Below are 24,317 nucleotides of genomic sequence, written 5' to 3'. Positions count from 1 at the left end.
CTATCCATTCGGGTAACTACGTTTGGGGTTTCTCCTTAATGTACGGGCTTCATATTAGCCACCACACTTTAATGTATTGTAGAGTCCAGAAGAAAAAGTCTGACGCTCTTTTTACTTTTGTTGCAAATTTATGCCAACAACGGTCCCAATTCCAACAAGTATTTCCTCCGTTCACACCGATGGACTCCGTGCTTTACTCCTGGACACACACTTGTTCATTCTCCGCCAACACTGTGTTCACAGACTATGTGTGAAATGACCACCATAACACACATTAACACCAGCCATACGCACAGGGTTGTCTGGAGCGGAGGCTGCATGTCCGCGCTGTGGACATATTTTAATATATTCGAGATATACCCACGAACAGCGATCTTCACAATGACACTGGCAGCTTTTAATGAGAGAAAGGCTGCCAGCAACTTCAAGCAAGTGTGACTAAGCTCTCTGCAATTCGTTTTTCGTCACGGACATGACAGAATCTTAACAGTTTCAAAACACGAGTACAGTCTCAATAATACCAAAAATAGATGCTCGATTTGTTGCCAATCATTTTTATTACAGAAAAAGTTACAAAAAAACAGATAAAAACCAAAAATTCTTAAACTAACCCTAACCCCCAATAAGCAGCAACAATTGTAAAAATAGAACACTATGTAAGAAAAGTATGTTAATACTATACTTAACAGATTTGTTTTAAAAAAGTATATTCACTTTTGCCTTCTTAAATATATGCATCATAGCAAATCATGCGACGACATTGACCACCCCCCCACAGGTATTTTGGCAATTTAGGGGAAACTTAACCAAATAAAAATGTCTTACATTACGATCATGCATTGTCAGATATGTTTTGTAATGTTATTCTGATATTTGCACCTTAAAGAAATGCTAGTACACCTGTTTAGGAATATGGGGTGAGGTGGGTTTTTCTGGCCGGTTGAAATATTGTGTAAATCATGTTTGGTCAAGTCCTAGATTACAATGATTAGCAGGCTCAATATTACATTTTTTTAAACTAATAGAGTGTTAAAACATTGTCATGCAGCAATATGATGCCACCCCCCTTGAAAATTGTGTCTCGGGTACATTTATTGATGAAAAATTATACCTATCTGCGATTATTTTGGAGTTAATGAACAAAAATTAGACTAATCGCGATTAAATATTTTAATAATTTGACAATTTTAAAACAAAATAGTATTTTGGCGAAAAATGTTTTGTTTGTAATTCTTTAATTGTTTTGTTTGATTACACAATGAGAAATTTAATATAGATCAAGCAGAAAGAGGGCAGATTTTCAATATTTTGAGAAGCAAACACTTACCAGATAGCTGGATCAACTCATGATACACTATGATGTCCTGTGGATCATTCAGGTTGTTGGCTAGTGTCACAACATCTGAGCCACTGAATTTGTTTGCACCATAAATAGCTTTCTTCTCACCATCTGTCCAGAAGACACGATCCTGGAAATAAGATTTAAAAAACAAAAAAAACAGATGTAATAACAAACTAAAAGAACAGAAAAAAAACCCAGCACAGGCTTGTTGACAAAGGGGTCATTAAATAAGGTTTGAAAAAATATTTGCATTTTAAAAGCTTCATTAAAAGTTATAAAATCACATTTGTAATAAAATTGTAACAATGACAAAACACAGTATCACCTCAAAAACCGTAAGAGCAAAGGGGTGAGCAAGGTAGTTTGAAGACTGCAGTACTTTCTTCCTGTTGTCTCCGTTCAGGTCAACACTGCAGAGCATATGTAGCTTTGAATCGACCCAATACAGCCTGCCTTTGATTAGATCTATGATCAAGACAAAGATAACAGATTAGAAGAACATGGCATACAAGAGTGAAGGTACAGAAATAGTGTTGAAAGATTGATAACTTGTTGGAACTTAATTTCCCATGATCCTCTACCACAGTGTCCACTTCTGCTAGAAACTAAATTTTCACAGCTGGTGTAGCAGATGCCAGCCAGTGTGTAAACCTCACATTGGTTGTTGGATATTCGCCTACATAGCTACAGTGGCAGATCCCCCTTATTGTACCCGGACTGCTCTTTCATTGAGCAGGGAGCTCGCACAAGGAGTGTCTCTCTGAACACTGGTCATTTATACTTGGGTGCCGACTGCTTGGTAGAGCTACACAGTCTGTCGTGTTTTTTTTCCTTTTTTCTCCCTCCTTCTCGGTAAGGTCATCAGATTTTGGGGGAGGCTTGTAACAGCTCTTTTTTATGGCGGGGGAACACAACATACTTGTAACTCAAATGGATGCTCATGACTTGAAACATTCCAAAAAGCAGAGAAACTGCTCGTATCTTAAAATTACTCTCAAGTTGAGGTACCACTGTATCAACATTTCAGCCTTTTCTAGGTTACTTTCTTCCTTTTTGCTCTGTTCACGTTTTGGCCGTTCTTGTTTGTTTTGCTATAATGTACCATGGGTATAAAAGAGCTGCATACAGCAAATGGCTCCCAGGCAACACTTTGCCTTACTAGTAAAATAAGTAATCCAGTGGCGTTCAAAGTGTTGCCAAATGACGGAAGAGTGACTAAGGTTTGTTTTTTTGGCACTTTGAAGTAATAAAGTTTGGGTTGCACACATCTGTAGATTTTTCGCACACTGTGGTAATTCAATAGGCTTGTGGTGGCGGATTTCACTCACGCAGTGAATACTTTGTGACGTTTAACATTTGATCACCAAATAAGAAATACCTCTTCACTTTTAATATAAACCTCCATTTGCTAAATACAGCAGCAAAGCCGCTAAAGTTGATCACAGATAATTTCTGCCATGTCTTATGCTCTCAAATATAATAGGAAACACTATTTTATATAAAGACAGCAGCCATTTCCAGCTTTGACTCAGTGCTTATGTGCCAAGAATTGACATGGCTTGCCGTGGAAAAAAAAAACAACCAGGTATCATGATGGTATGAACAAATACATTTTTTGACAACCTTACAATTATTTTATAATGACGAAAAGCAGCATTACAAGATGTAGTCACAAATTGTCATCAATTTAGGCAGTCATAATTCCATATAGACAAGTGCAAGCAAATGAGACTGACAAAATAATCAGTGAATTGGTTATTTCCGATCTCAGGGTGTTGCTTCTATGATTTAAACATGTAATTTTTCTATATTATATTTGGCAATATTTAAAGTGATATCTATATTGATAGTCTACTACTTGTCCTCCAACACTGAAGATAAAATGAACTGGAAATCTCATTAACATACTAGAGCAAGAAATACTTCAATAATGAACAATGCTAAATATGTTACCATATCAAAGTCAATGTAGAGCAATGTGGTGAAATAACTACAAGAGGTCAGTTAGAATAATACATAACATTGGCTATGAAGAACATTCAAACTGTATTTATTGATTTAAAAATATATAAATTGAAATTTGGTGCGTTTACAAATAGCTATTTTTATACACAAAGTAAACTATAACCTGCTACCCGAGAATGTACAACAATTCTTCCCAACAAAAGACGTAACTTTAGGGAAAAATTTTACTTTACATTTTTTAAGCACATACAAAACTTAAAACCAGTATGTGGAATTAAATCATGGAATTAATTATTTACTAATATGATCCAGTTTAAGAAACAGGTCAAAGTGTTAAAAGTACAAGGAAGAAGAGTCCTGATAACCATATGCAACTATTGAGGGGACGACATGTCCAGGGTATACCTCGCCTTCCACCCAAATGCAGCTGGAATAGGCTCTAGTCCCTCACAAGCGGTAGAAAAAGGATGGAAACTAGATAATCGTATGAATCTCATGTGAATCATAGCTTATTTATGAGAACCTTATTTATGCATTTAATATTTACTTACTCATTTATCAAATAAGCTGTTTCTTCCTACTCTTTTTTTGGACATGTAATGAGAAACTGGAAATATGACATTATACTGTAAATGTTTGCATGTTCATACACCTTAACCATACTTGTAACTAAGGGGGTATTCATACTGTGCTTGTGCCCACTACACAAAGTCTGGTATGTTTGGAGAGTACAAGAGCGCTGATCTGTGCTCAAATTCAACACTTCACCTCCTTCGGCTTGATTGAGATAGGTGCAAAAGGGACGACAAAATTGCATGCACGTGGCGTAACATGGCCGTGACTGAATGACTGCAATAAGATATCCCCTCAAGCTATTCATAACACACTTCACAATAGAACAAATACAAGGACTTATCACCCAGCCCAAGGCATGCCCGCTCTCCCCGACTGTGTGTAATGAAGTGCAGTACAAATGGCCTCCCCTTAACAGGAACATTAATACTGTAGATTTTACTTCCTTTCTAACAACTTCTCCAAAAACATTTCAATGTTAAAAAGCGTTACTCATAACAGTAAAATTATGAAACACTGATATTGGCATAGAAATGTAAACAAGCAATGTTGACAAATATGCAGTAAGTGTGTTCTTACCAAGGGTTATTCCATTTGGCCATTGGATGTCTGTTGCTACCAGAATCTGCCTATCTACTCCGTTCATACCAGACTTCTCAATTTTTGCTGGTACACCCCAGTCAGACCAGTATAGAAACCTACAAAGCAAAGATGCAGAAAAAAAACTGTAGGACACAAACCACACATTGAAGGTATATTGATATGGTCTTCAAAATTCATGATGAACACATACCCAGAGAGAGGATCCACAGCAATGGAAGCTGGTTCTTTCAGGCCTCTGTTAAACAAAATTTTCTGCTTGGTTCCATTAAAGTTTGCTACAGAGATTGTTTTGGTGCCAAGGTCAGACCAGTATAAGTTTTTATATATCCAATCCACAGCAATTCCCACAGGAGAGTGGACGTTTTCAATCACTTTGTGGTGGATGCTCACATCGCCTCGTTTGTCCAGCATAGTGCTAAAAAACAAACAAGAAAATCTCAAAATGCAAATCGTTTAACTGCTGTGTCTCTTTAAGTGGAAGAGAAGGGTGCAACCATGGCAAAGAAGGCAAAGTGACTGTGCATATTGGCTACGTTTTGACATCCTGGGACAGAAATAGTGTATTAGACACTTAAGGTGATCATCAAACTATTTAAAATATGATCAACGGATACGTGCACACACGTCTTGGATGGCCGTTTCCGAGGGATGCTGTAAACCAGAAGAGCTCTGCTCTTGACACCAGTTTCGACCAAAAAAAAAAAAAAGAATTCCTGACTGATTGTGAGGGACAGATTCGCTACAGTAAGTGAACCGAAGGCGCTGAAAAGCAGGGGGCTAACTAGCTAAATACAAGCTCAAAGCCGTTGCATATCAACCCAAAGTTAAACAAAACCGAAAGAGTTGGACATATTTTAAGAGGCTTATGACCACACAAGTGATCTAGAAGAAAGACTGACAGCTCTAGTATGTCCCAAAAAATACCACAGAGCCGCTGCTTGCCACAGAAGCAAACACCAACGGCTTCACTTCGCTGCACGACAAGAAGCCATCAACTGAGCAATACACTCTTACCAGAGGTGGAACCAGACTTAAGTGTTAATAGGTACTTTACAAAGCAATGTCAATATCTATGAACATAACAGGTGTACATAAAGATGTTGCAGATCTTCAAAAAAACAAATCAGACATAGGAGTCTAATGACGAAATTCAGAAAGTTCAGAGAAGAAACAAAGATTCTAAATGAAGATAGCATTAAAAAGGGAGGAGAAGCTGAAAGAATGAAACATTGCATTGACAATGCAACAGTCGAATGCCAAGCAGCAAAATAATTGGGAAAACAGCAGTGTGGTGAAGAACATTAAAATGGAGATGGAAGCATGTCACGCAACAAGATAACAGTTGAAGAACTTTTATATGGATCTATATCCTTATTTAATTAAAATTCTGGACTCTTAGGATCCATGCTGCTAAACGTTTTCAGTTTCATACATTCTTGAACCAAAATGTTTGCGCTTAGACAAAGGGCATTTAATGATTAACAAACCCACGTAGTAGAAAAACTGATGAGAATATTTGGAAAAGGGCAGGGGACGGAGGTGCAACCAGTGAAGTTTGTCACATCAACTACAAGGCAATCAGATAAACATGTGATCCTTGATGATGTAGCAGCAAAGTGTAACGGATACACCATCACTGGTATTAGTTTGGAGAAGGGCTGAATCATTTTCACCAACAAAAGGTCTCCATTGATCATACTGTGATCTGATACCATTGTTCACAAGTTATTTTTGTTTAAACACATTGAAAGCAAAAGTAAACTTTGTGGGCCACATCTCAGGAATAGAAAATTGTCAGACCATTACACAGTAGGGCTGCAACGATTAATCGACAATAAAATTCGACACAGACATTTATATTTGTCGAGAATAATCGTAACGCCATCACTTGTGTTTTTCCGGGCGGAAGGGGGTCACTCGCTAAAACATCGCCAGTGATAACGTATGAAGATATTTCCTCCTATTCAAGTTAAAAATATGAATATCTTGCTCATGTTGCAAAGCGGACCTTGTTTTATGGCAATATATCTGTGGTACGCAAGCATTTAAAGCGGAGACATGATGTCGGACATTTGGAGGGTCTCATTTACCTCGTAAGTATTAGATAGCAAGGGAGAAGGTAACAGGAGTGAAACAAAATTGTGTGAAAAATAACTATCATTTTAGCCAAAGTCAGCCAGCTAAACATTGTCTACATCAACTCAAGTATGTTTTAAAGCAGCGTCATTTTGCAATGTTGTAAAAAAGGCACTTTAACAAACGCGAACCGCGTGTGCACATTGACAGGAACCAATACGGAGGTATCATAAGATTAAACAATCTATAATATAACCAACATTAAGAAATCAAATATAGAATTTTACACAATGAGTTTTTGCAGTGCCGTAAAAAAGGCACTTTAACGCGAACCGCGCGTGCACACAAAAAGACAGACTGGCACCAATGCCGAGGTATCATAAGATTAAACAATCTATTAAATAGCCAACGTTAAGAATTAATGTAAGATGGAATTCTACACATTGAGTCTATTAGAGTGCTAAAATAAGAACAGTAAATATACTAGTGTGCCGCTTTTTCAACACCACAAAATATTTTTTTCCTTTTGAGGAAGTTAGATTTTGTTGTTTGTTTTCATTGAAGCTATCTTAAGTTTGTTTTTTTAAATATATTAACACATTAAATTTAACACTTTACCTTTCCTTTCTTTTAAACTGACATTTTAATTTTTGCAACAGCTGAATGAGCAGCACAGTTACAGTACAAATACATTTATGAAGGAATTAGTCATCTTTGTTAGTAAGCACATGCCTAAAATAACTTAAGCTGCATTTGAAAGTTGATGGAAAAATTAGTCATTTTATTATCTGATTAGTCGACTAATCGTTAAGATAATTGTTGACTAATCGACTATCAAAATAATCGTTAGTTGCAGCCCTACTTCACAGCAAGAAAACGTTTTGACACTGACAAAAACACCGCCAGCTGTGCGCTACATGCTGTGCAAGCTACCTCAATATGGCCTTTTGTCCCAGGTCAGCCCAAAACATCATCTGCTGGCCAAAATCAGCATCCAGAGCTACAGTGTTCCTCTGCTGCTCCACAATCTGAGTGTACTCCTTCCTCTCCAGACCCAGACGACGGACATCACGGCGGTTGGTGAAAATCAGACTGGGCTCCTTACCTAAGAATAGCAAGGCAATTGTTTAACAACAAAGTCTCATAGTTAAATTGGTTTACCGTAGTTTAAAACATGTTCAATGTAAAACACAGCAAAACCATAACACACTGTACACACAAACGAGTCTCAACTGGCACCTAAATCCAAAACTGTTTTGTAACACTGGCAATTGTAGGGGAAAAAAAGTCATTAAAAGATTGATGTGCAATTTTTAAGGTTGAATGCTTCCAGTATGGCACTAGATTAGATGTGAGTATTGGATTAGATTGACAAAATCAGGCCTTTACTCACCCACAGCCTTACAGACCGCTGTAGTTGGATCCATCTGGTACCCATTGTGGCATTCACACTTGTATCCTCCTTTCAGGTTGATGCAGATCTGACTACAGATGCCAGGGTTTAGACATTCATTAATGTCTAGAGGAAAATAAAAAGGAGCTTAAGTAGGTGGAATCGGTTAAAAAAAATAAATTATATCTAGCTTTTGGTTTGGCTTGAGATTTTGTTCATATTATTAAATATCAAAGCACCATGCAATTGCTGGTGTGTATGTACCATATTAAATTCAGTAACTTTAAAGTCCTTACAGATCTGTGGCTGTGTTTCTATCTATTTCAGATCAATTGAGGGAGGAAAAAAAGAGTTCTAAAACCCTGGACAGCAATGTTAAGTGTTGATTTGTGTTTAGACTCTCGTGCTATTGCAACAAATGACAGCCAGTATTACAGTATCTTATAAAACAAAAAAAGGTCACTTGTGTTTCATACCGCCACAGGTCTTGAGGTCGATGAGTTGCAGTCCAGGTATGCAGTCACACTGAAAGCCAATGACCATGTCCTTGCAAATGTGTGAACAACCACCATTGTTCATTAGGCACTCGTTGACATCTGAAGCACACAAACAAGACTGTTGGAACTAGGGCTGCAACAATTCAATTTGATTAGAAAAAGAGCATCAATTTGTATTTTTCTGGCTAATGAGTAATGTTGCGCACGACCAGTCTTCCTCTCAGGGAATAAAACACGCTGGTTGATCCAAAGTTGTTTTGGATGACATGAGTAAATAAGGACCCCAGAGACAGAATGGTACAATACCAAGTATAACTGAAGCTTCCGGAGACCAGCCCTTACAATGAGACAACAGCAAGAAGAGGTCTAAAGCCAAACAAAAAGTCAGTTTATGTAGAGCGAAAACATCCCCTTACACCCTGAAAGGAGAGATAAGGAACTGGCCAAAACAGCTCTGTGAGCAGACAATCAGAAGCCCTTAAGACAAAACAAGTTTACTCACGGACATAAAATAAAAGTAAGGTCACGTCAAGACGCACTACATAGGAAAATACTAGCTGCATTAAACATGGTTATGGATTAAGAAAGAACACAAAACTCTCATTCTCACAATAATGCACATGAGTGTGGGGATGCAACCATTCGTCGACAATAAAATTTGTTGCCGACAAACTTGTTGACATCGGCGCGACCCCATCACTCCTGTTTTTCTGGAGGACACGAGTCAGCAGCGCCACTCACCTCAACATCCCAGGTGAAAACACGCAAAGTGTGGGAATATTTCCTCGTTAAAATTATTAATACCTTGCTTATTTTGAAAAGCATATTTTTGTGACACGGATTAAGACAATCATTCCAGAGGAATGTCAGTCATCTGGAGGATGCGGCCTTAACTCTAAGATTGTTAGCTTGTACCTTTGCGAGCTAGCTAACAAGTGTGAGACAAAGTCTGCCAGCTTAACTGTCTAAATCAATTTAGGTAGTTTTTTAAAGCAGCTTCAATTTGCAATGCAATGAAGAAAGGTATAATAAATGCAACCACATGCACACACACTAGACACCAATGTGCCGGTATAAGATTAAACATACAATCTATTAGATATGTTAATTAAATCAATACAATTATATTTTTCTTACAAAAAATACTTGTTTTATTTTTTGCACCGTCCTTTTAAATGGACAATAGTTTAATAGTTATTACAAACAATTAACAGCCTAATCCATTTAATGCAATTGGACAATTCTCTATACACTTGTAATTATGCCAATCCTGAACCATATTTAATTAATGCATCATCCATGCAAACAGAATGTGTGTGCGAGATTCCAATCTAATATACTACCTCCAATTGCAATAAAAGATATACCATTTATATACAGTAGTACCTCAATTTACGAGCTCAATTGGTTCCATGACCGAGCTTGTAATTCAAAACACTTTTATCTCAATGTAGCGCATATATAGTATTCAGTCCACCACTGATACTTTTACTGCAGAAAAAAATTTGTGATGACAAGTAAAACTTCCAGAGGAAAAAAGTTCTTTGCCCCCAAAAAAATGCACCGAAAAAGCAAAACCACGGCTCTAAAACTAAGGTACAAACCGTAGTATGGGTTACCTGTACCGTTGCACATCTAATAAACACAATCAATATGAAGTAAACGACAATTGTCAGCTGTTGCTGTCGCATATATTACCTGGATTAAACATGGTGGAAATGTCGGTTACAAACAGTACTCAGTAATCCTGCAGGGGACAATCTGCTTTTAACAAAAAAAATTTAAAATTGTGACGTTGAAACTGGATATGAAAAAAAAATGTTGCCACATCGCTCAGCCCTACACTCCTAGCCAGATATTTTTAAAAGTAAATTATTGCATATCGTTTTAATGTGTGGCACCTTGAGAAAAGAATGTTGAGTCTAAATAGCACTTGTTATTTTTGCTTTTTAAGCATTTTCATGTATAAAATATAAAAATTGTGAATTGCAATTTGAGAAAAATTGCAATTAGGTTTTTTTCTCAAAATCAAGCAATCCTAGTGCTAAGCAAAATCTATTCAGGAACTTACTGCATTCCTTGATAGGTTCGTCGCTCCAGTCAGGACAGTCTCGGGCTTTGTTGCACACTTTGCTCATCTCGATACACTCCCCGCTGCGACATTTGAACCTCTCTGGTCCGTTACACTGAGTCACTGAAGAGAAAAAAAATTTTGCATTACTCTTTTCTGCATGCCTCTGAAAAATGTAATTCTCTACTAGGGTTGTACTTTATACCGGTACCAATAAAATTACCGCAGTACGAATGAATTCAAAACTGTACTATACTGCTATACTGCAGTGACAGAGCATTTAGGCTTCAAAACTATTGATAAAGATGACACTTTAAACACAGAAGTACCATGCCGCAAACACCGCTTTAAAATATGCCTCGCCCAAGGTGGCATGATTACATTATTCCCACCTATGCGTCAAACTTAGCTAAACAATTAAATAAGTAGACAGATCAACAGGTAATGTAATTATCTAGCTCCCTTGCTGTGCACGCATATATACGTAAAAGCGCCCACAGCTGCTTGGCTTGATGCCAAATAGAGTCCAAACCACTCGTGCACGCAACTTAAACTAATGCAAATCAAATTACTACATTTTGGAACAAATTTCTACAATTTGCGTTTTATCTTTAAGTGTGTTATACCCGCTACATGTTTGTGTACTTTTAGCCATAGAATTGTTTTTAGTATTTACTAATTGTATTTTTCTTAAAGCATAGACCAAGAGTGGCAACCATATATCAATGTCAAAGCGTTCTATTCTAACCTAAATCTAAATTATGAAAGGCAATATGTAATATATAAAATTGTTCTTTGAGTCCAACAAAAAAGCCCAGTGTGTTTAATGCATTTTAATTTTGTATACAAATCTTCTAAAATTGTTATTTGACTGCAATAAGAACCATATGTTTAACAACACACATACGTTCGATTCTGGAGTATCATACTTAAAAATAAAGTGAAGTTGAGTCCAAGTTGTGTATGGAACATAAAAACTGAATCATGAAAAGATCATATAGATACTGGAATTGAGCTTAGAAAACTCAAGGAGTGCTTACAGTTTTTGCAGTTGACTTCATCTGATCCATCGGTGCACTCTCTGATGCCATTACATTGTCTGCTGCCCAGAATGCAGTTCCCGTCATCACATTTGAACTGATCTGCTCCACAGGTGCGTACAGCTGACAATGGCCACACAGAAAAAATAAAAATGTGCCCCCAATCTTCGTCAGATATCTCTTGGACTGATAAAAATTAAGTCAGATTTTTTATCTCACATCCGTCAGAATTTTAAACATGTACCCAGTTTTAAAATTGACTTGCTGTACATTTTATATACATAAACATACCGTAGATTTGTAATAGAGAAAATGTTCAAACTTGTGGAGCATAAAAGAAGTAAAGTTTGTACATACGACAGTTTGCTTCATCGCTGCCATCTTTGCAGTCAGAGTCTCCGTCACACCTCCATCTAATGTGAATACACTCTCCAGAACGGCATTGCATGTCACTGCTTGAGCATTTGGCTGGTGGTGTTGGGTGACGCCCACAACGTGTTGGAGACTCATCCGACTGATCCTGCAAACATTAGTTTAACAATGACTTGCATATTACACATACCTGTACAGTAAACATTGGATTCCTTTAGATTCCTTGAAATATTTCCTATAAAGTCCGTTGCTATGAAATATCCTCTGCACAATTTTCCATATAAAAATGCTTTGCAAAGTTTCACATATTTGGGTGTCCAGGTCACATACGCTTTATAAAACCATCTTTGTTCCACTGTTGCCTAGAAATCAGGCTGATTTTGATTGCTAGTCCTTAATCTACAGTGGCTCGTATCAACTCCGTATACCACTTTTCCTCCCTCAGTCTCACACACACTTGCTGTGCTTCTGATGAAGTCTTATTGCAATACAAGCAAACCAAAAGTAGCGTGCCACGTTTATCAGCAAAGTCGTAACATACGGGAACGTATTAGATTACTTGTTACACTCGTTTATAAAGCAGTTACATAACATTTTTTATGCATGGCATCCATTGTCAAAAAATCATTCACCATTACAGCAAGTTTTAAGCAAATGTGCAATTCCACATTAAAGTACCAGTAGAATTTAAAAAAAACAGTCGCCTCTGTATTGAAGTCATATATATATATGATTTATGACACCAAAAGACTTAGTTTGGGAGTCAATAGATTTGCTCAAAATAAACTACTCCAAAAAAATACAGAAAACAACAAAATAAAATACTATTAGAATGAATTTCTTATTAGATACTTTTGTTCTTTACATACTTAAATGTGCTGACCAAAAAAAAAAAAATTGTCAGTGAAAATTAAATGTATTAACCAATGGTGGTCTGGATTTGGAGTCACTCAAAATTGAAGGGGAAAAACACTACAGGCTGGGCTGTGTATTCCATTTGCAGAACGGCATGTGAAATTGATTGTCAATGTTGCTTCCCAAGTAGAAAGTTTGATTAACCTATAGTTACATTGTGTTTAAGTGTAGCCTTTATTTTTTTGAGCAGTTTAGTATCAATCTCAAAGACATTCGAGTCATTTTGAGGGATAATGAACTAGTTAGTTAGTTAGTTACAATCTGTGGCGTAGAGATGGGAACCACAGATGCCTCACCAATTACCAACAATGCAAATCATGCAGGCTTTGTGAAAGCCAACGACGATAACTTTGGGACAAATAATGACCCAGTATTTTATATTTTTGAGCCTGAATATAGAGGATGAGCTACAAGTTTTAGAAGCTGACGATCACTGACTGTACAACGTCTGCTCTCACCGCGATGGCAATATCTTCCCGTTTAGATGAAGAAGTAAACATAATACACAAAGGGTTAAAATGAAACGTTTCTGCCTGCAGACACCGTCTTCGGTTGTGTATTTCCACCTTCGGGTATACATTGAATGTCACAGATGAACAACATCTAGATTTAGGGCTAGATCCTCCTATCCTACAGAGCAGAGACGCGATGATGCGGCAGCAGTAGCAGGACATCGGCCAGCTCACAGTACAGCATCAAAGGGTTACTTAACCATCTGTTAACATTGCGTTGCTAAAAAATAGATGTTATTATAAGCTCTAGCGCAGACCATCGCCAATTTTTGGTTAATATTCAGGTCACAATATGCAAATAGAGTATTGTTGGCAGGTTTAGTTTGGGTATTGACAGTTTTGTGGGCTCTATTCTGCCCACATTGACTAAATTGTTATCGGACTTATTACAACTTATAATGCATAACATTTTATTTTTTTTAAACATGTTTTGTCTTATATAGGAATCGTGAAGGATAGACAGCACATCTTTCTAATTTTTGCAAATTGCCAGTATGACTGATATGGTCAGAGTGCAGAGCGTTCCCATCGTGACTATTGAATACGAAAATTGAATAAATTCAAAGCAACATTTTCAAAATGGCCATTTGAAACTGTGGCATTGTAGATACAAGTGGATATGGGTTAATGGATACAAAGAAGCACAATTAAGCATCCAAAGTCACCTAATTTTTCCATTCTGGTACTTTAAGCAGGAGACATTAACCCGGAGTAAACATATGGTCTGGGTTTAGTGTATTTACTTGCCATTTTAAAGTTTCTCTTACCTGACAGTCAACATCATCGTCACACAGCCAACTAACAGGGATGCATGAGGAGTTTCCGCACTGGAATTCACTGGGACCACAGGAAGACGGCGCACACGCCACCTCATCCGAGCCATCACCACAGTCATCCTCGCCATTGCATACAAAGTTTTGAGAGATGCAGCGTTCACTGGTACAAGTGAATTCATTTGGAGCGCAAGTTATGTTACCTGAGGGACAAAAATCACATGTTTTCGTTTGTAAATAAAATACATTTATATATCTATAGTAATTACTTGCTCTCTGCAGGTCACTCGATTTGTATTTAGATATTTCTTACATTTACCTACAACAATGAAAACCAAAGTTCTTTGATGCAAGATTAGTAATACTATCATGTCTTACAACTTGGTGAGTTTATTTACTTTAAAAGGGGAATGGCACTATTTTGGGATAATTTTGCCTATTCACTATCTCCAAAGACATGACGACTGATGTACTTTTAATGCATTTTAAACATTGAATAAATGCGATCAAAAGTCTGCTTACAATGGAGGCAATGGGAGCCGCTCCATTCTACCTATAAAAATCCCACCCAAAAAAACACCCCAACACCTCCATTAGGGTTTTATATACATGATGCAAATATACAGTATATGTAATATAGAAACGGGCACATTTATAACGTTTAATACTTACGTATTTTGATCATTTTAAGCATACGCTGCGCACTCATTTAAAAAACATCACATTTGCTTTTTTACATCACTGATTACGACTCACTGCAGACTTTATGACAACCAACAAACAAAATATCACTACCTGCTCAATGTCTGCTGTCATTAGGATGCTGACTGCTAGGCTGTTCATACAGTATATTTCCATTTATATGAAGAATGACTCAATGATTCCAGAGCGCGGCCACTGCGGCTGCTGCTCACTGCTCCCCTCACCTCCCAGGGGGTGAACATGGGGATCGGTCAAATGCAGAGGATAATTTCACCACACTAAATGTGCGTGACTATCGTTGGGACTTTAACTAACTTCACTTTAATCCTCGCCAAGAAAAGTGGGGTGGAACCTAGCGTGTATTTGTATCATTCGCCATTACCGGGTCTAAATTGGCTGTCAGTGTACAAACTTGTCAGAATACGTCCTTGTCCTACTTTCAAAATGAGATGCATGATTTATGATCTACAATAAAGTTTGATGAGCAAGAAAACGAAGCAGCTCATGTCAACATTGGCACGCAAGCTTGTGATCACGGCGCCGCTGTAAACAGTCTGTCTTAGCGCTTATAATAGCACTAATACTTGGTTAATATTTAAATCACGAAATGTAAATAAAGTATTTTTTAGTGGTTTAAAAAAAAAAAAAGTGCAGTTCCCTTTAAGCAACACGAGAGTTTGGCAGTCAGACACGTGAAAACATTACAAGTCAACAAGAGGAAGCAATTTCTGTAGAAAATTACAGGTGAATGCTGAAGTTGAAATGCTGTAGAAATATAAAAACACATTTAGAATTTGTAATGGTTTGAATTGGCCAAAAAATGTGCACTTGGTAGGAATTGACTTTTAGTAACAGAATGTGAAATTATGGAAGGTAATTTTTTTTTCTAAAAACATTAAAGATAGTCCAGAAAGAGCAGAATATATTGACATTAGCTACATGTTTACTACTTTTACATTTGTCAACTAATGCAAACCATTCTAGTTACTTCTCAGCATGACAATGGATAAAAGGCCAACAGTTAACTTGCTAGAATATAGCCCCAAGTAAAGAAAGCTAATCAGAGGCAGAAGCAAAATTACATTAGGTCATGCAAATTACAATGTAACATGGCAATGCCTAAATTGTTTGGTAACACCAATCAGGATAGCACTAAGCCTGGGCTGATAAATTTTGCTCTACGATACGTTGACCTACAAACTGCCAAGAAACGATATTGCCAGTAGTATTTTTCTTCTAGCTGAAACCTGCTCCCCCCTCCAAACTGAGCCTAGTCTACCCCTCCCAGACTGTATTCAGTATATAAAGAATGACACCTCTCACTCTGCACCTTTTTCCTTTCATACTTGCTATAAATGTAAACCGTGCCTGAGATCCTCAAGATTCTTAAATCTAAGGACAATTTTGTTTGAATACTTGAATAGAAACATTTCCAATACAACACCATGTACCAAATAAAATTGCTATGAGGTCAGTAAGCATAATCAGAATTAATCTGTACATTAAACAGGCATAAAACACTGTCGACTTGAGAAAATGAAAGGATTAAGTGTACCTTGTAGTCCGAATAATAAGTTAATACAAGTGCACCCTTTCAAGTGCAATAAGCCTGTATTTTGTGTATAATTTAACACTGTAATTGGGATTTAAACTTTCTAATCTCCAAGTTACTGTAAATAAAACAAATACAATGGAACCTCAATTTACTAACCTCTCTATTTGCAAATTTTTCTATTTACGAACCTTTTGATTAAGCCGCCTATGCCTCCGCGTGCAAACCATGTGCAAGAACGCCTGGCAGGCAGCATGCAGAGAGACACATTGTAGAGGAGGTGGCGCCTCCCACTCACTTCAGCAGAGGAGACTTTCTAGTCACGTCTCAGTAGTTTAATGCATGTGCCTTTTGTGTGTTTTTACCCTGTTGACAAGTTTTTCCATTTTGCTAACTCAATAGGAGTCCGAGCTATACCTGGGGCAGTATAGCTCGGTTGGTAGAGCGGCCGTGCCAGCAACTTGAGGGTTGCAGGTTCGATCCCCGCTTCCGCCATCCTAGTCACTTCCGTTGTGTCCTTGGGCAAGACACTTTACCCACCTGCTCCCAGTGCCACCCACACTGGTTTAAATGTAACTTAGATATTGGGTTTCAAGATGTAAAGCGCTTTGAGTCACTTGAGAAAAAGCGCTATATAAATGTAATTCACTTCACACTAAAAAGCCAACAGACCAGAGTGGCAAAATGGAGCGAATCCATGTGGAGTTAAACATAACTTACAGTATTTGCAAAGCATATGGAAGGCTCAGTACCAAAGCATGTTAATTGTAAAGAGATTGGACTTCACTGGCAAACAATGCCAGGAGACTTATTGCACAGGTAGAGAACATTTCCTCTCCAGCGGCACAAGACACAGGCACACACAGAAAGGGATGGGGGATGGTCTCGCTCGCTTGCTCCCTTCGGTCTGTCACTATCAGCTGCTTTTTCCTTGAGATCCTTGTTGATCATGTTAATATGGCTGGATTTGACTCTAGGTGTTTAAGTTTGAGAGTATGCACGCACATGTTGCCAGGGCAGCACATACAGCAATTATTAAATGTCAAGTTGATCCATCACATCCTTATATTTGTTTGATATATAGTACAGTATAGCAAAGTGTACAAACTTTCACTAAAATGTGGACTTTCGTAGAGGCCAGAATACATTTATTATTACATTGCTTATGGGGAACTGCTTCACTATACACACACTTTTGTACAAACCATGTCCAAGAAACCAATCAAGTTAGCAAATTGAGGTTCCACTGTACTCCGTATGTTAGCAAAATGTTGTACGTGAATAAAAATCACAACCAAAAGCAATACAATAAGTTTAGGGTGGGGGATTCTCAATTACACACAATCAAAACAAATATGGCTAAATAAAGTATTGACAATGTTGCATTTTAATATTGAACATGTAGTTAGAGGTACAGTTTTACATTACTTAACTATCAAGCTAGGACCTTTGTAAACAAATGTGCATAGTAACAACAAATACTACAGTATAAGCAGATTTAATAACAGGTTGTATGCAAAACAAACTTAAGTGTAGCAGATTCCGAGCGAGGAACACTAACTTGACATGATAAATGTCTGTCACACGTTTGCAGTGATTTTCCAAACGCTAGTTTTAACAGTGTTAAAGGACCAGTAGAGAAGAAAAACAAGTTGACTTGATATGCTTAATTGTGTTTCATTCTATCCATTAAACCATATCCAATTATATTTACAATTCACCAAGTATATAAAAATAAAGTCTAAACATCAAAACACCACAAATTCAGCCAGTCGTTTTGAATATTCCTCGCCCAACATCTTTGATAATTTCCGTAGATTGACATCACTATAGCAACACTTCTGCACTCTGACCATAGTATCAGAACAGTCACACTGGAAATACGCAAACGAATAGCTCTTAATTGGATATTAGGAGGATTCAGCCATAAATCTAGAAGTTGTTCATCTGTGACATTCAATTCATACCCAGAGATGGAGACAAACTCAACAGAAGACAGTCTGTAGGGAATTTTCCTTGTTAACCCTTCGTGTGCATCATGATTAATTCTTCATGTAAAACGGGAAGACATGGACATCCCATCAGTCTTCATCAAAGTAAGAGCAGACATTGTACAGTAAGCTATAGTTTGTTTTTAGTTTGTATTTTTTGTTTAGCACTTAACAATACTTCTACATGATGCTTAGTGTTTCACTAAAGCTAGACCTGTTTAGCAGAGCTTCTAAAATGTGTAACTCATTCTCCTTATATTCAGGATCAACAAAATATGTCTCGCAAGCTCATTATCTTTCAAAATGGCTGGGGAATCTCGGTGAGAAGTCTTTCGGTGTCATACATCAAATATTTATGATAATATCTTCAATATACAGGCAACTTGTTTTTCCAATTTGCTGGTACTTTAAAGAGCAGCATGTCTTTAGCGATCTAGTGAACCACACATTCTGTGAGCACACACCATTTTATTAAGTTTCCTTTGCTCTGACCTTGTTCAAGCGCCTCAGTAAGTGTGGACTGTCGGGACAAATCTGCATTTTTACGTGAATGTCTTTCACCCAATTGGAGATAGTGAGACGGGTGGTTGAGTTTTAAGTGGGAATGCAAGTTTGTCCTATTGGATTTTTTGTTGACAGCACTCTTGAGCACATTCAGCAAATTGGCCCAGTGTTGATAGGCTCATCTTGTACCAAAGGTTTTAAACCAAAATAATCCCACACTGGTGCATAGGCATGTGAGTAATCTATTATTTTTAAGTCCGTAAAGCGTCTAGTGTTGCATTCATTTCATTTATGAAAAGCGCTTTAAGTTTGATTTGAAATGCACACATTTGCTGAAATCGATGAGTGAATGATCTTGAAGGCTGGCAATGTTGGAGTTAGGTTAATTAATGGAACGATAAATAAAAATTTATCGTTCCATTAATTAACCTATCAAAGAAAGGCCCGGGCCTACATAGCACTGCACTGAAAGAGGTTAGGCATATATACCGTAGTTTTCGGATTATAAGTAGCTCCGGAGTATACGTTGCACCGGCCGAAAATGCATAATAAAGGAAAAAAACAAGTCTCACTTAAGTATAAATCGTATTTTTGGGGAAAATTTGATAAAATCCAACACCAAGAATAGACATTTGAAAGGCAATTTAAAATAAAGAATAGTGAACAGGCTGAACAAGTGTACGTTATATGACGCATAAATAACCAACTGAGAACGTGCCTGGTATGTTAACGTAACATATTATGGTAAGAGTCATTCAAATAACATATAGAACATGCTATACGTTTACCAAACAATCTGTCACTCCTAATCGCTAAATCCGATGAAATCTTCCTCTGTGTCGCTTCTAAACAACTCTGCCAACTCCAAAGGTAGACAATGCGCCGCTTCCTCTTGCCGTTTTCTGCTGCATATTTCACTACATCCAGCTTATAACCTGCAGTATAGGATATCCTTTTCGGTGCCATTTTTGTTCAGCCCTTCTCAGTTCTTATAAGTTACCGCCAATGTTGAAATGATCCATTTTCATAGCTACGGAAGTAGCAGGTAGCATCTTTTTTTCACAATGAATGTCTGCCATGACCCACAATGCACTTCTGCCATGACCCGCCCCCACCAAATTTTTATTGGTTGACGTGTCTGATGATTGCAGATATACGCCTAGTCTCTTAAGTGAATTAGATAAATATTTGATATTTTACGGTAATGTGTTAATTGCACACATACGTCGCTCCAGAGTATAAATCGCACCCGGCCAAACTATGAAAAAAACTGCGATTTATAATCCGAAAAATACGGTAGTCATTTTAAAATTAACAAAATGGCTTGAATGCAAACAGATTGCAGAATGGCACTTCACAGGAAGCACAAAGTGCCAAAAGTGCCAAGGCTGATCTGTAGTGATTTTACATCATTCCATGTCAGCATATGCTATGCCATATCAGAAGATAGGTGATAGGACTGAGCAATGACAAAAGAAAAACTGTTTGAATAACAATAAGTAGAACAACTAATAAGTAGAACAACTAAGTGAATGGCCTCCAGCACACAACTATAGCTTTGCATAACTCCGTAATTAATGCCTGTCCATAGTTTCAGAAATAATCTTAAGAAATCTAAACACTATATTCAAAACACACGTACTGACTGGCCACCCAATGGTGTAGATATTTGTAAGCATTCACTTACCACAGCCAACTTCATCCTCTCCATTGTGACAGTCTTTTTCACCATCACATTTCCAGAAGTTGGGGATACACTGAGTGGTGCCTGCTCCGCAGCTTAACTCATTCAAACGGCATGTTCGCATGTCTGCAGGATTACAAAAATCCAGGAAGTTTAATCAGTTTTATTCAGCAGTTTGTGTTCATAACTTTGATTTAAATGATGCCCTTCAAAGACAATGCATTGGGATAACTCGTGATAATTGAAATAGATACGGTAGAGTTGCACTCAATATTATTGAACCCCACATTGAAACAGTTTATTACCCCTGCAAGGAAGTTTATTGTATTGTGAAGTGAGAAACATAACTCAAAGTTATGGGCAGATTTTCATTAAACTTTCAGAAAATGTATGAAATTGAACAAAATAATTTGTTAGATTTTGGGCCTCATCTGGATTATTTCTACTACAATATCTTTTGTTTACATTACAAACCTCTTTTCCCGTTTTATTTCTTCCGCTATAGATGGCACAGTGAAATGTCAGAAATGAGGTAAGAAATAAATTACATTTCGGGGGCGAGTCAGATCACTGTGTGGATTCACGACTATTGGGAGGTCGGGCCTGATGGAGCTCTGCGCTCTCCAATTGCTTTTCTCTTAATTATTTTGGAGGTGTACGTCACGCAACGCAACAATCATTGCATGGCCCATCAGTGCAGCACATGCTGGCCTCTCGACAAAAGTATTAGCCAAGTTTCACAGACTTAAGTCAAAACTGAAACCGGCAAAATGGAAATAAAATGTGGCTGTGTTGTTAAAATTGCTCTATTGGGCACAGCATTTGAGAAGTTTTTTCAACAACATGTTTAATTTCTAAATGTTTTTTTTTTTTAACTTGTTTAGCTTCATGCCGCCAGATGCTGACAATATCTGACGAACGTTTGTCTTGATCGCCATTTACCCGCTCGAATACGCGGTGGGCATGCAGGACACTAAAGACACTAGGAAATAGTAAGATAGCTACAGATCCATTCATTGTCAGTTTTATGTTTTTCTAGGAAGTACGCTCTCAGTAATAGAGCATATATGCTTCCTGGTCTGGATTTTTCTCTTTGTAGAAGAAAAAAATCAATACAAGAGATTGATCAATGAGGTCATGGAAATTATGAAGCAAAGGGGTCAACACCATCAACAGGGATGAGGGGGCATACATGCATACGTACACCTGGGATGCTGACCTTCATTCATGATGCCAGATACGGTCTAGAAACGTTATTTAGCAGGTAAGTCTACTCTTCAAATGTTGGTTACTGTAGTTGTATTGAAAATGTCTTGAATGTTGAAAGTGAGCCGAAGGTTTCCTTGTGTTAATTCAACCTAAAGTGTTTGCAGTTTATTCATCCATCCATTTTCTACCGCTTGTCCCTTTCGGGGTCGCTGGAGCCTATCTCAGCTGCATTCAGGCGGAAGGCGGCGTACACCCTGGACAAGTCGCCACCTCATCACAGGGCCAACAGATAGACAACATTCACACTCACATTTGCACTTTATTCCAATAAGATAATTTTTATCGGATCGATACATTTGAAATTGGTTTTTTTTTCTCCCATTGCCAGCCATATATTTCATTACTTTAACTTTACTCTGCCAGGCTAAACTTCAACAATTGTACACAATTGTTTTGAGCTGCTTAAAGCATTTTATCTGGACATTATTTTGCTAAAAATTACTCCGGTACATAGGTCAGCAGACTTAACAAGCAACATTGAGATTTCATTTTCAGGATATTTCAAATATATTTTTCCATTACACTTTTAATACAGCAGCATACTGTTAAAGCATCGTTGAAAACATTCATTTTTTTCTGGATCACTTAAAAAACAATTACCAACCATTTGTTTAAAGCAAGCATACATATCCGCTCCTGCATTACTATAAAAGCAAAACATGTCTAAATTAAAGAAATCATGAAAAAACACAATTAATCATGAGCTGACAACGATAACATGGAGATTAAAAATGTTAATCGGTTGACAGACCTGCAATTTAGCTACTAATCATAATGTTATCCACCATCAAAAAGCCCTGAAATTATTAAACAAAAATTTTACTATTTTAAATAAAGTTGGTTAAACATTTATTCATATTTGAGGGCCCAATTTTAACACATTTACCCTACAAAAAGAACAATAATGTCAGCTTGTTGTATCAAGCTATTCAAATTGTTTGGGTCAGAATGATTACTAAAAATCAATTCATTTCAAGTCAGTATTACCATGGTCAAGAATGGAACAGCAGAATAGAATAGGGCTATAAAAAACAGTAGCTGTACGTGTGTCTAAATCGGTGTACAGTGCAGGTATGCTAAGAACTCAATCACACGCACATAAATAGAATAAGCAAGGCTAAGACCTTCAGTTGAACAAAGAAAGTTTCATGATTTATTATAACAGTTATTAAAGTAAAAGTAAGGGATGTTTAAAATTAAATGATCCAATTCACAATAATGAGTATAGATCAGTAATGAAAAAAATACTGGTTGATAGGGTAAAACTGATAAACGCATCAATGCAACAAAACAGAAAAATCAAGAGAACCATTTGTCTACAACTAGGTGCACTGTCGATTCAGTTTCACTTGTGATATACATGTCACCAATAGGGAGTTGATAGTCAATTATATATTAATTGGAATGAAATCAAATTGATAATTTTCTCAATTAAAAAAGGACATTTATTCAAATGTCCATTCATATAATGGCTGTAACAGCCAAACAAGTGCATCAAAACGTGACATTCATAAAAGTGAATACAAGTCCTTGTGTTAAGTCATCCATTCTTTGTGCCCGGTTAGCAAAACTTATTTAGAATTTGTGGAAGGAAGCAAAATCTGTACTTACGGCAGATTTCTACGCTCTCGTCTGACCCGTCCTCGCAGTCTGGCTCCCCATCGCAGTGCCATCGCTTTGGAACACACTGACCATTATTGCATACAAAGTCAGACGCTGGACAAACCTTTTTAACTGGCGTCGGAGAGAAAAGACAGGCAACCATTCAGAGAGGGAGAAAAGTTGACAAGGTAATACAAATGTGAGACTATATTTTTGTAACTTCCCAATAAATAAAAATGCACATTGATAGTATTACTTTGACTCCATGTAGAACAGAGTTGAATGCTGCAGTTGCTTACCACATGAACGTTCATCGCTGCCATCAGAGCAGTCCTCGTCTCCATCGCACTTCCAAACAGATGTGATGCACCGCCCATTTTCACATTGAAACTGGTTGGCCTCACATTCGGTCTTGGTTCCTGCAGAGATTCAGACAAAACAGAAGCTTATAAAATAGGCTTTACACAAAGGATTTGAGCCCTATGCTATCAGCTATTTTTATTTTTTTTTTACAAATTCCAAATAGTTTTTATTTACACATTCAGTATTTTACCACCATAGAGTGTGCTTTTCATGTAATCAATAAAATGTCCACTGTTGAATGCAAAAACTTAAATTTTCGTGATATTCTGCGTTTAATAAGTGTTTTTATTGGCCATTTCTGTTAACGTGAAAATCATAGGGCCCGAGTGAGTTTAAATAAACATAACAGAGCATGATTCCAATACGGCAGGAATCAAAAAGTCTTGTTTATATACCGTGGGCCCACCAGTTAGTATTAGAGCACAATATCGCACCGGTGAGTACTTGCGGCATCACTGTGCACAGCGCATGCACTAATCAAATTAACATTGCAAATGAATGTTTTTAAACCATGGGTG

General features: G+C 37.3%; 1 protein-coding gene across 1 annotated transcript in view; it reads right to left on the bottom strand.

Moving 5' to 3' along the window:
* Window positions 1-24,317, bottom strand: part of vldlr (very low density lipoprotein receptor) — a 46,306-nt gene that overhangs the window by 12,610 nt on the left and 9,379 nt on the right. Inside the window, exons 2-15 of the mRNA XM_062031613.1 lie at window positions 23,736-23,855; window positions 23,446-23,568; window positions 20,569-20,691; window positions 14,127-14,335; window positions 11,918-12,080; window positions 11,561-11,683; window positions 10,521-10,643; window positions 8,429-8,548; window positions 7,953-8,078; window positions 7,493-7,664; window positions 4,674-4,898; window positions 4,460-4,578; window positions 1,668-1,807; window positions 1,328-1,469 (exon numbers count right to left, since the gene is read on the bottom strand). Of these exons, the coding sequence (XP_061887597.1) occupies window positions 1,328-1,469; window positions 1,668-1,807; window positions 4,460-4,578; window positions 4,674-4,898; window positions 7,493-7,664; window positions 7,953-8,078; window positions 8,429-8,548; window positions 10,521-10,643; window positions 11,561-11,683; window positions 11,918-12,080; window positions 14,127-14,335; window positions 20,569-20,691; window positions 23,446-23,568; window positions 23,736-23,855 (2,028 nt within the window). The remainder of the gene's footprint in view (window positions 1-1,327; window positions 1,470-1,667; window positions 1,808-4,459; window positions 4,579-4,673; window positions 4,899-7,492; window positions 7,665-7,952; window positions 8,079-8,428; window positions 8,549-10,520; window positions 10,644-11,560; window positions 11,684-11,917; window positions 12,081-14,126; window positions 14,336-20,568; window positions 20,692-23,445; window positions 23,569-23,735; window positions 23,856-24,317) is intronic.

The sequence above is a fragment of the Entelurus aequoreus genome, linkage group LG21 (genome assembly GCF_033978785.1).
Source record: "Entelurus aequoreus isolate RoL-2023_Sb linkage group LG21, RoL_Eaeq_v1.1, whole genome shotgun sequence".
Classification (NCBI taxonomy): domain Eukaryota; kingdom Metazoa; phylum Chordata; class Actinopteri; order Syngnathiformes; family Syngnathidae; genus Entelurus; species Entelurus aequoreus.
This window is presented reverse-complemented; position numbering and strand designations above follow the sequence as displayed.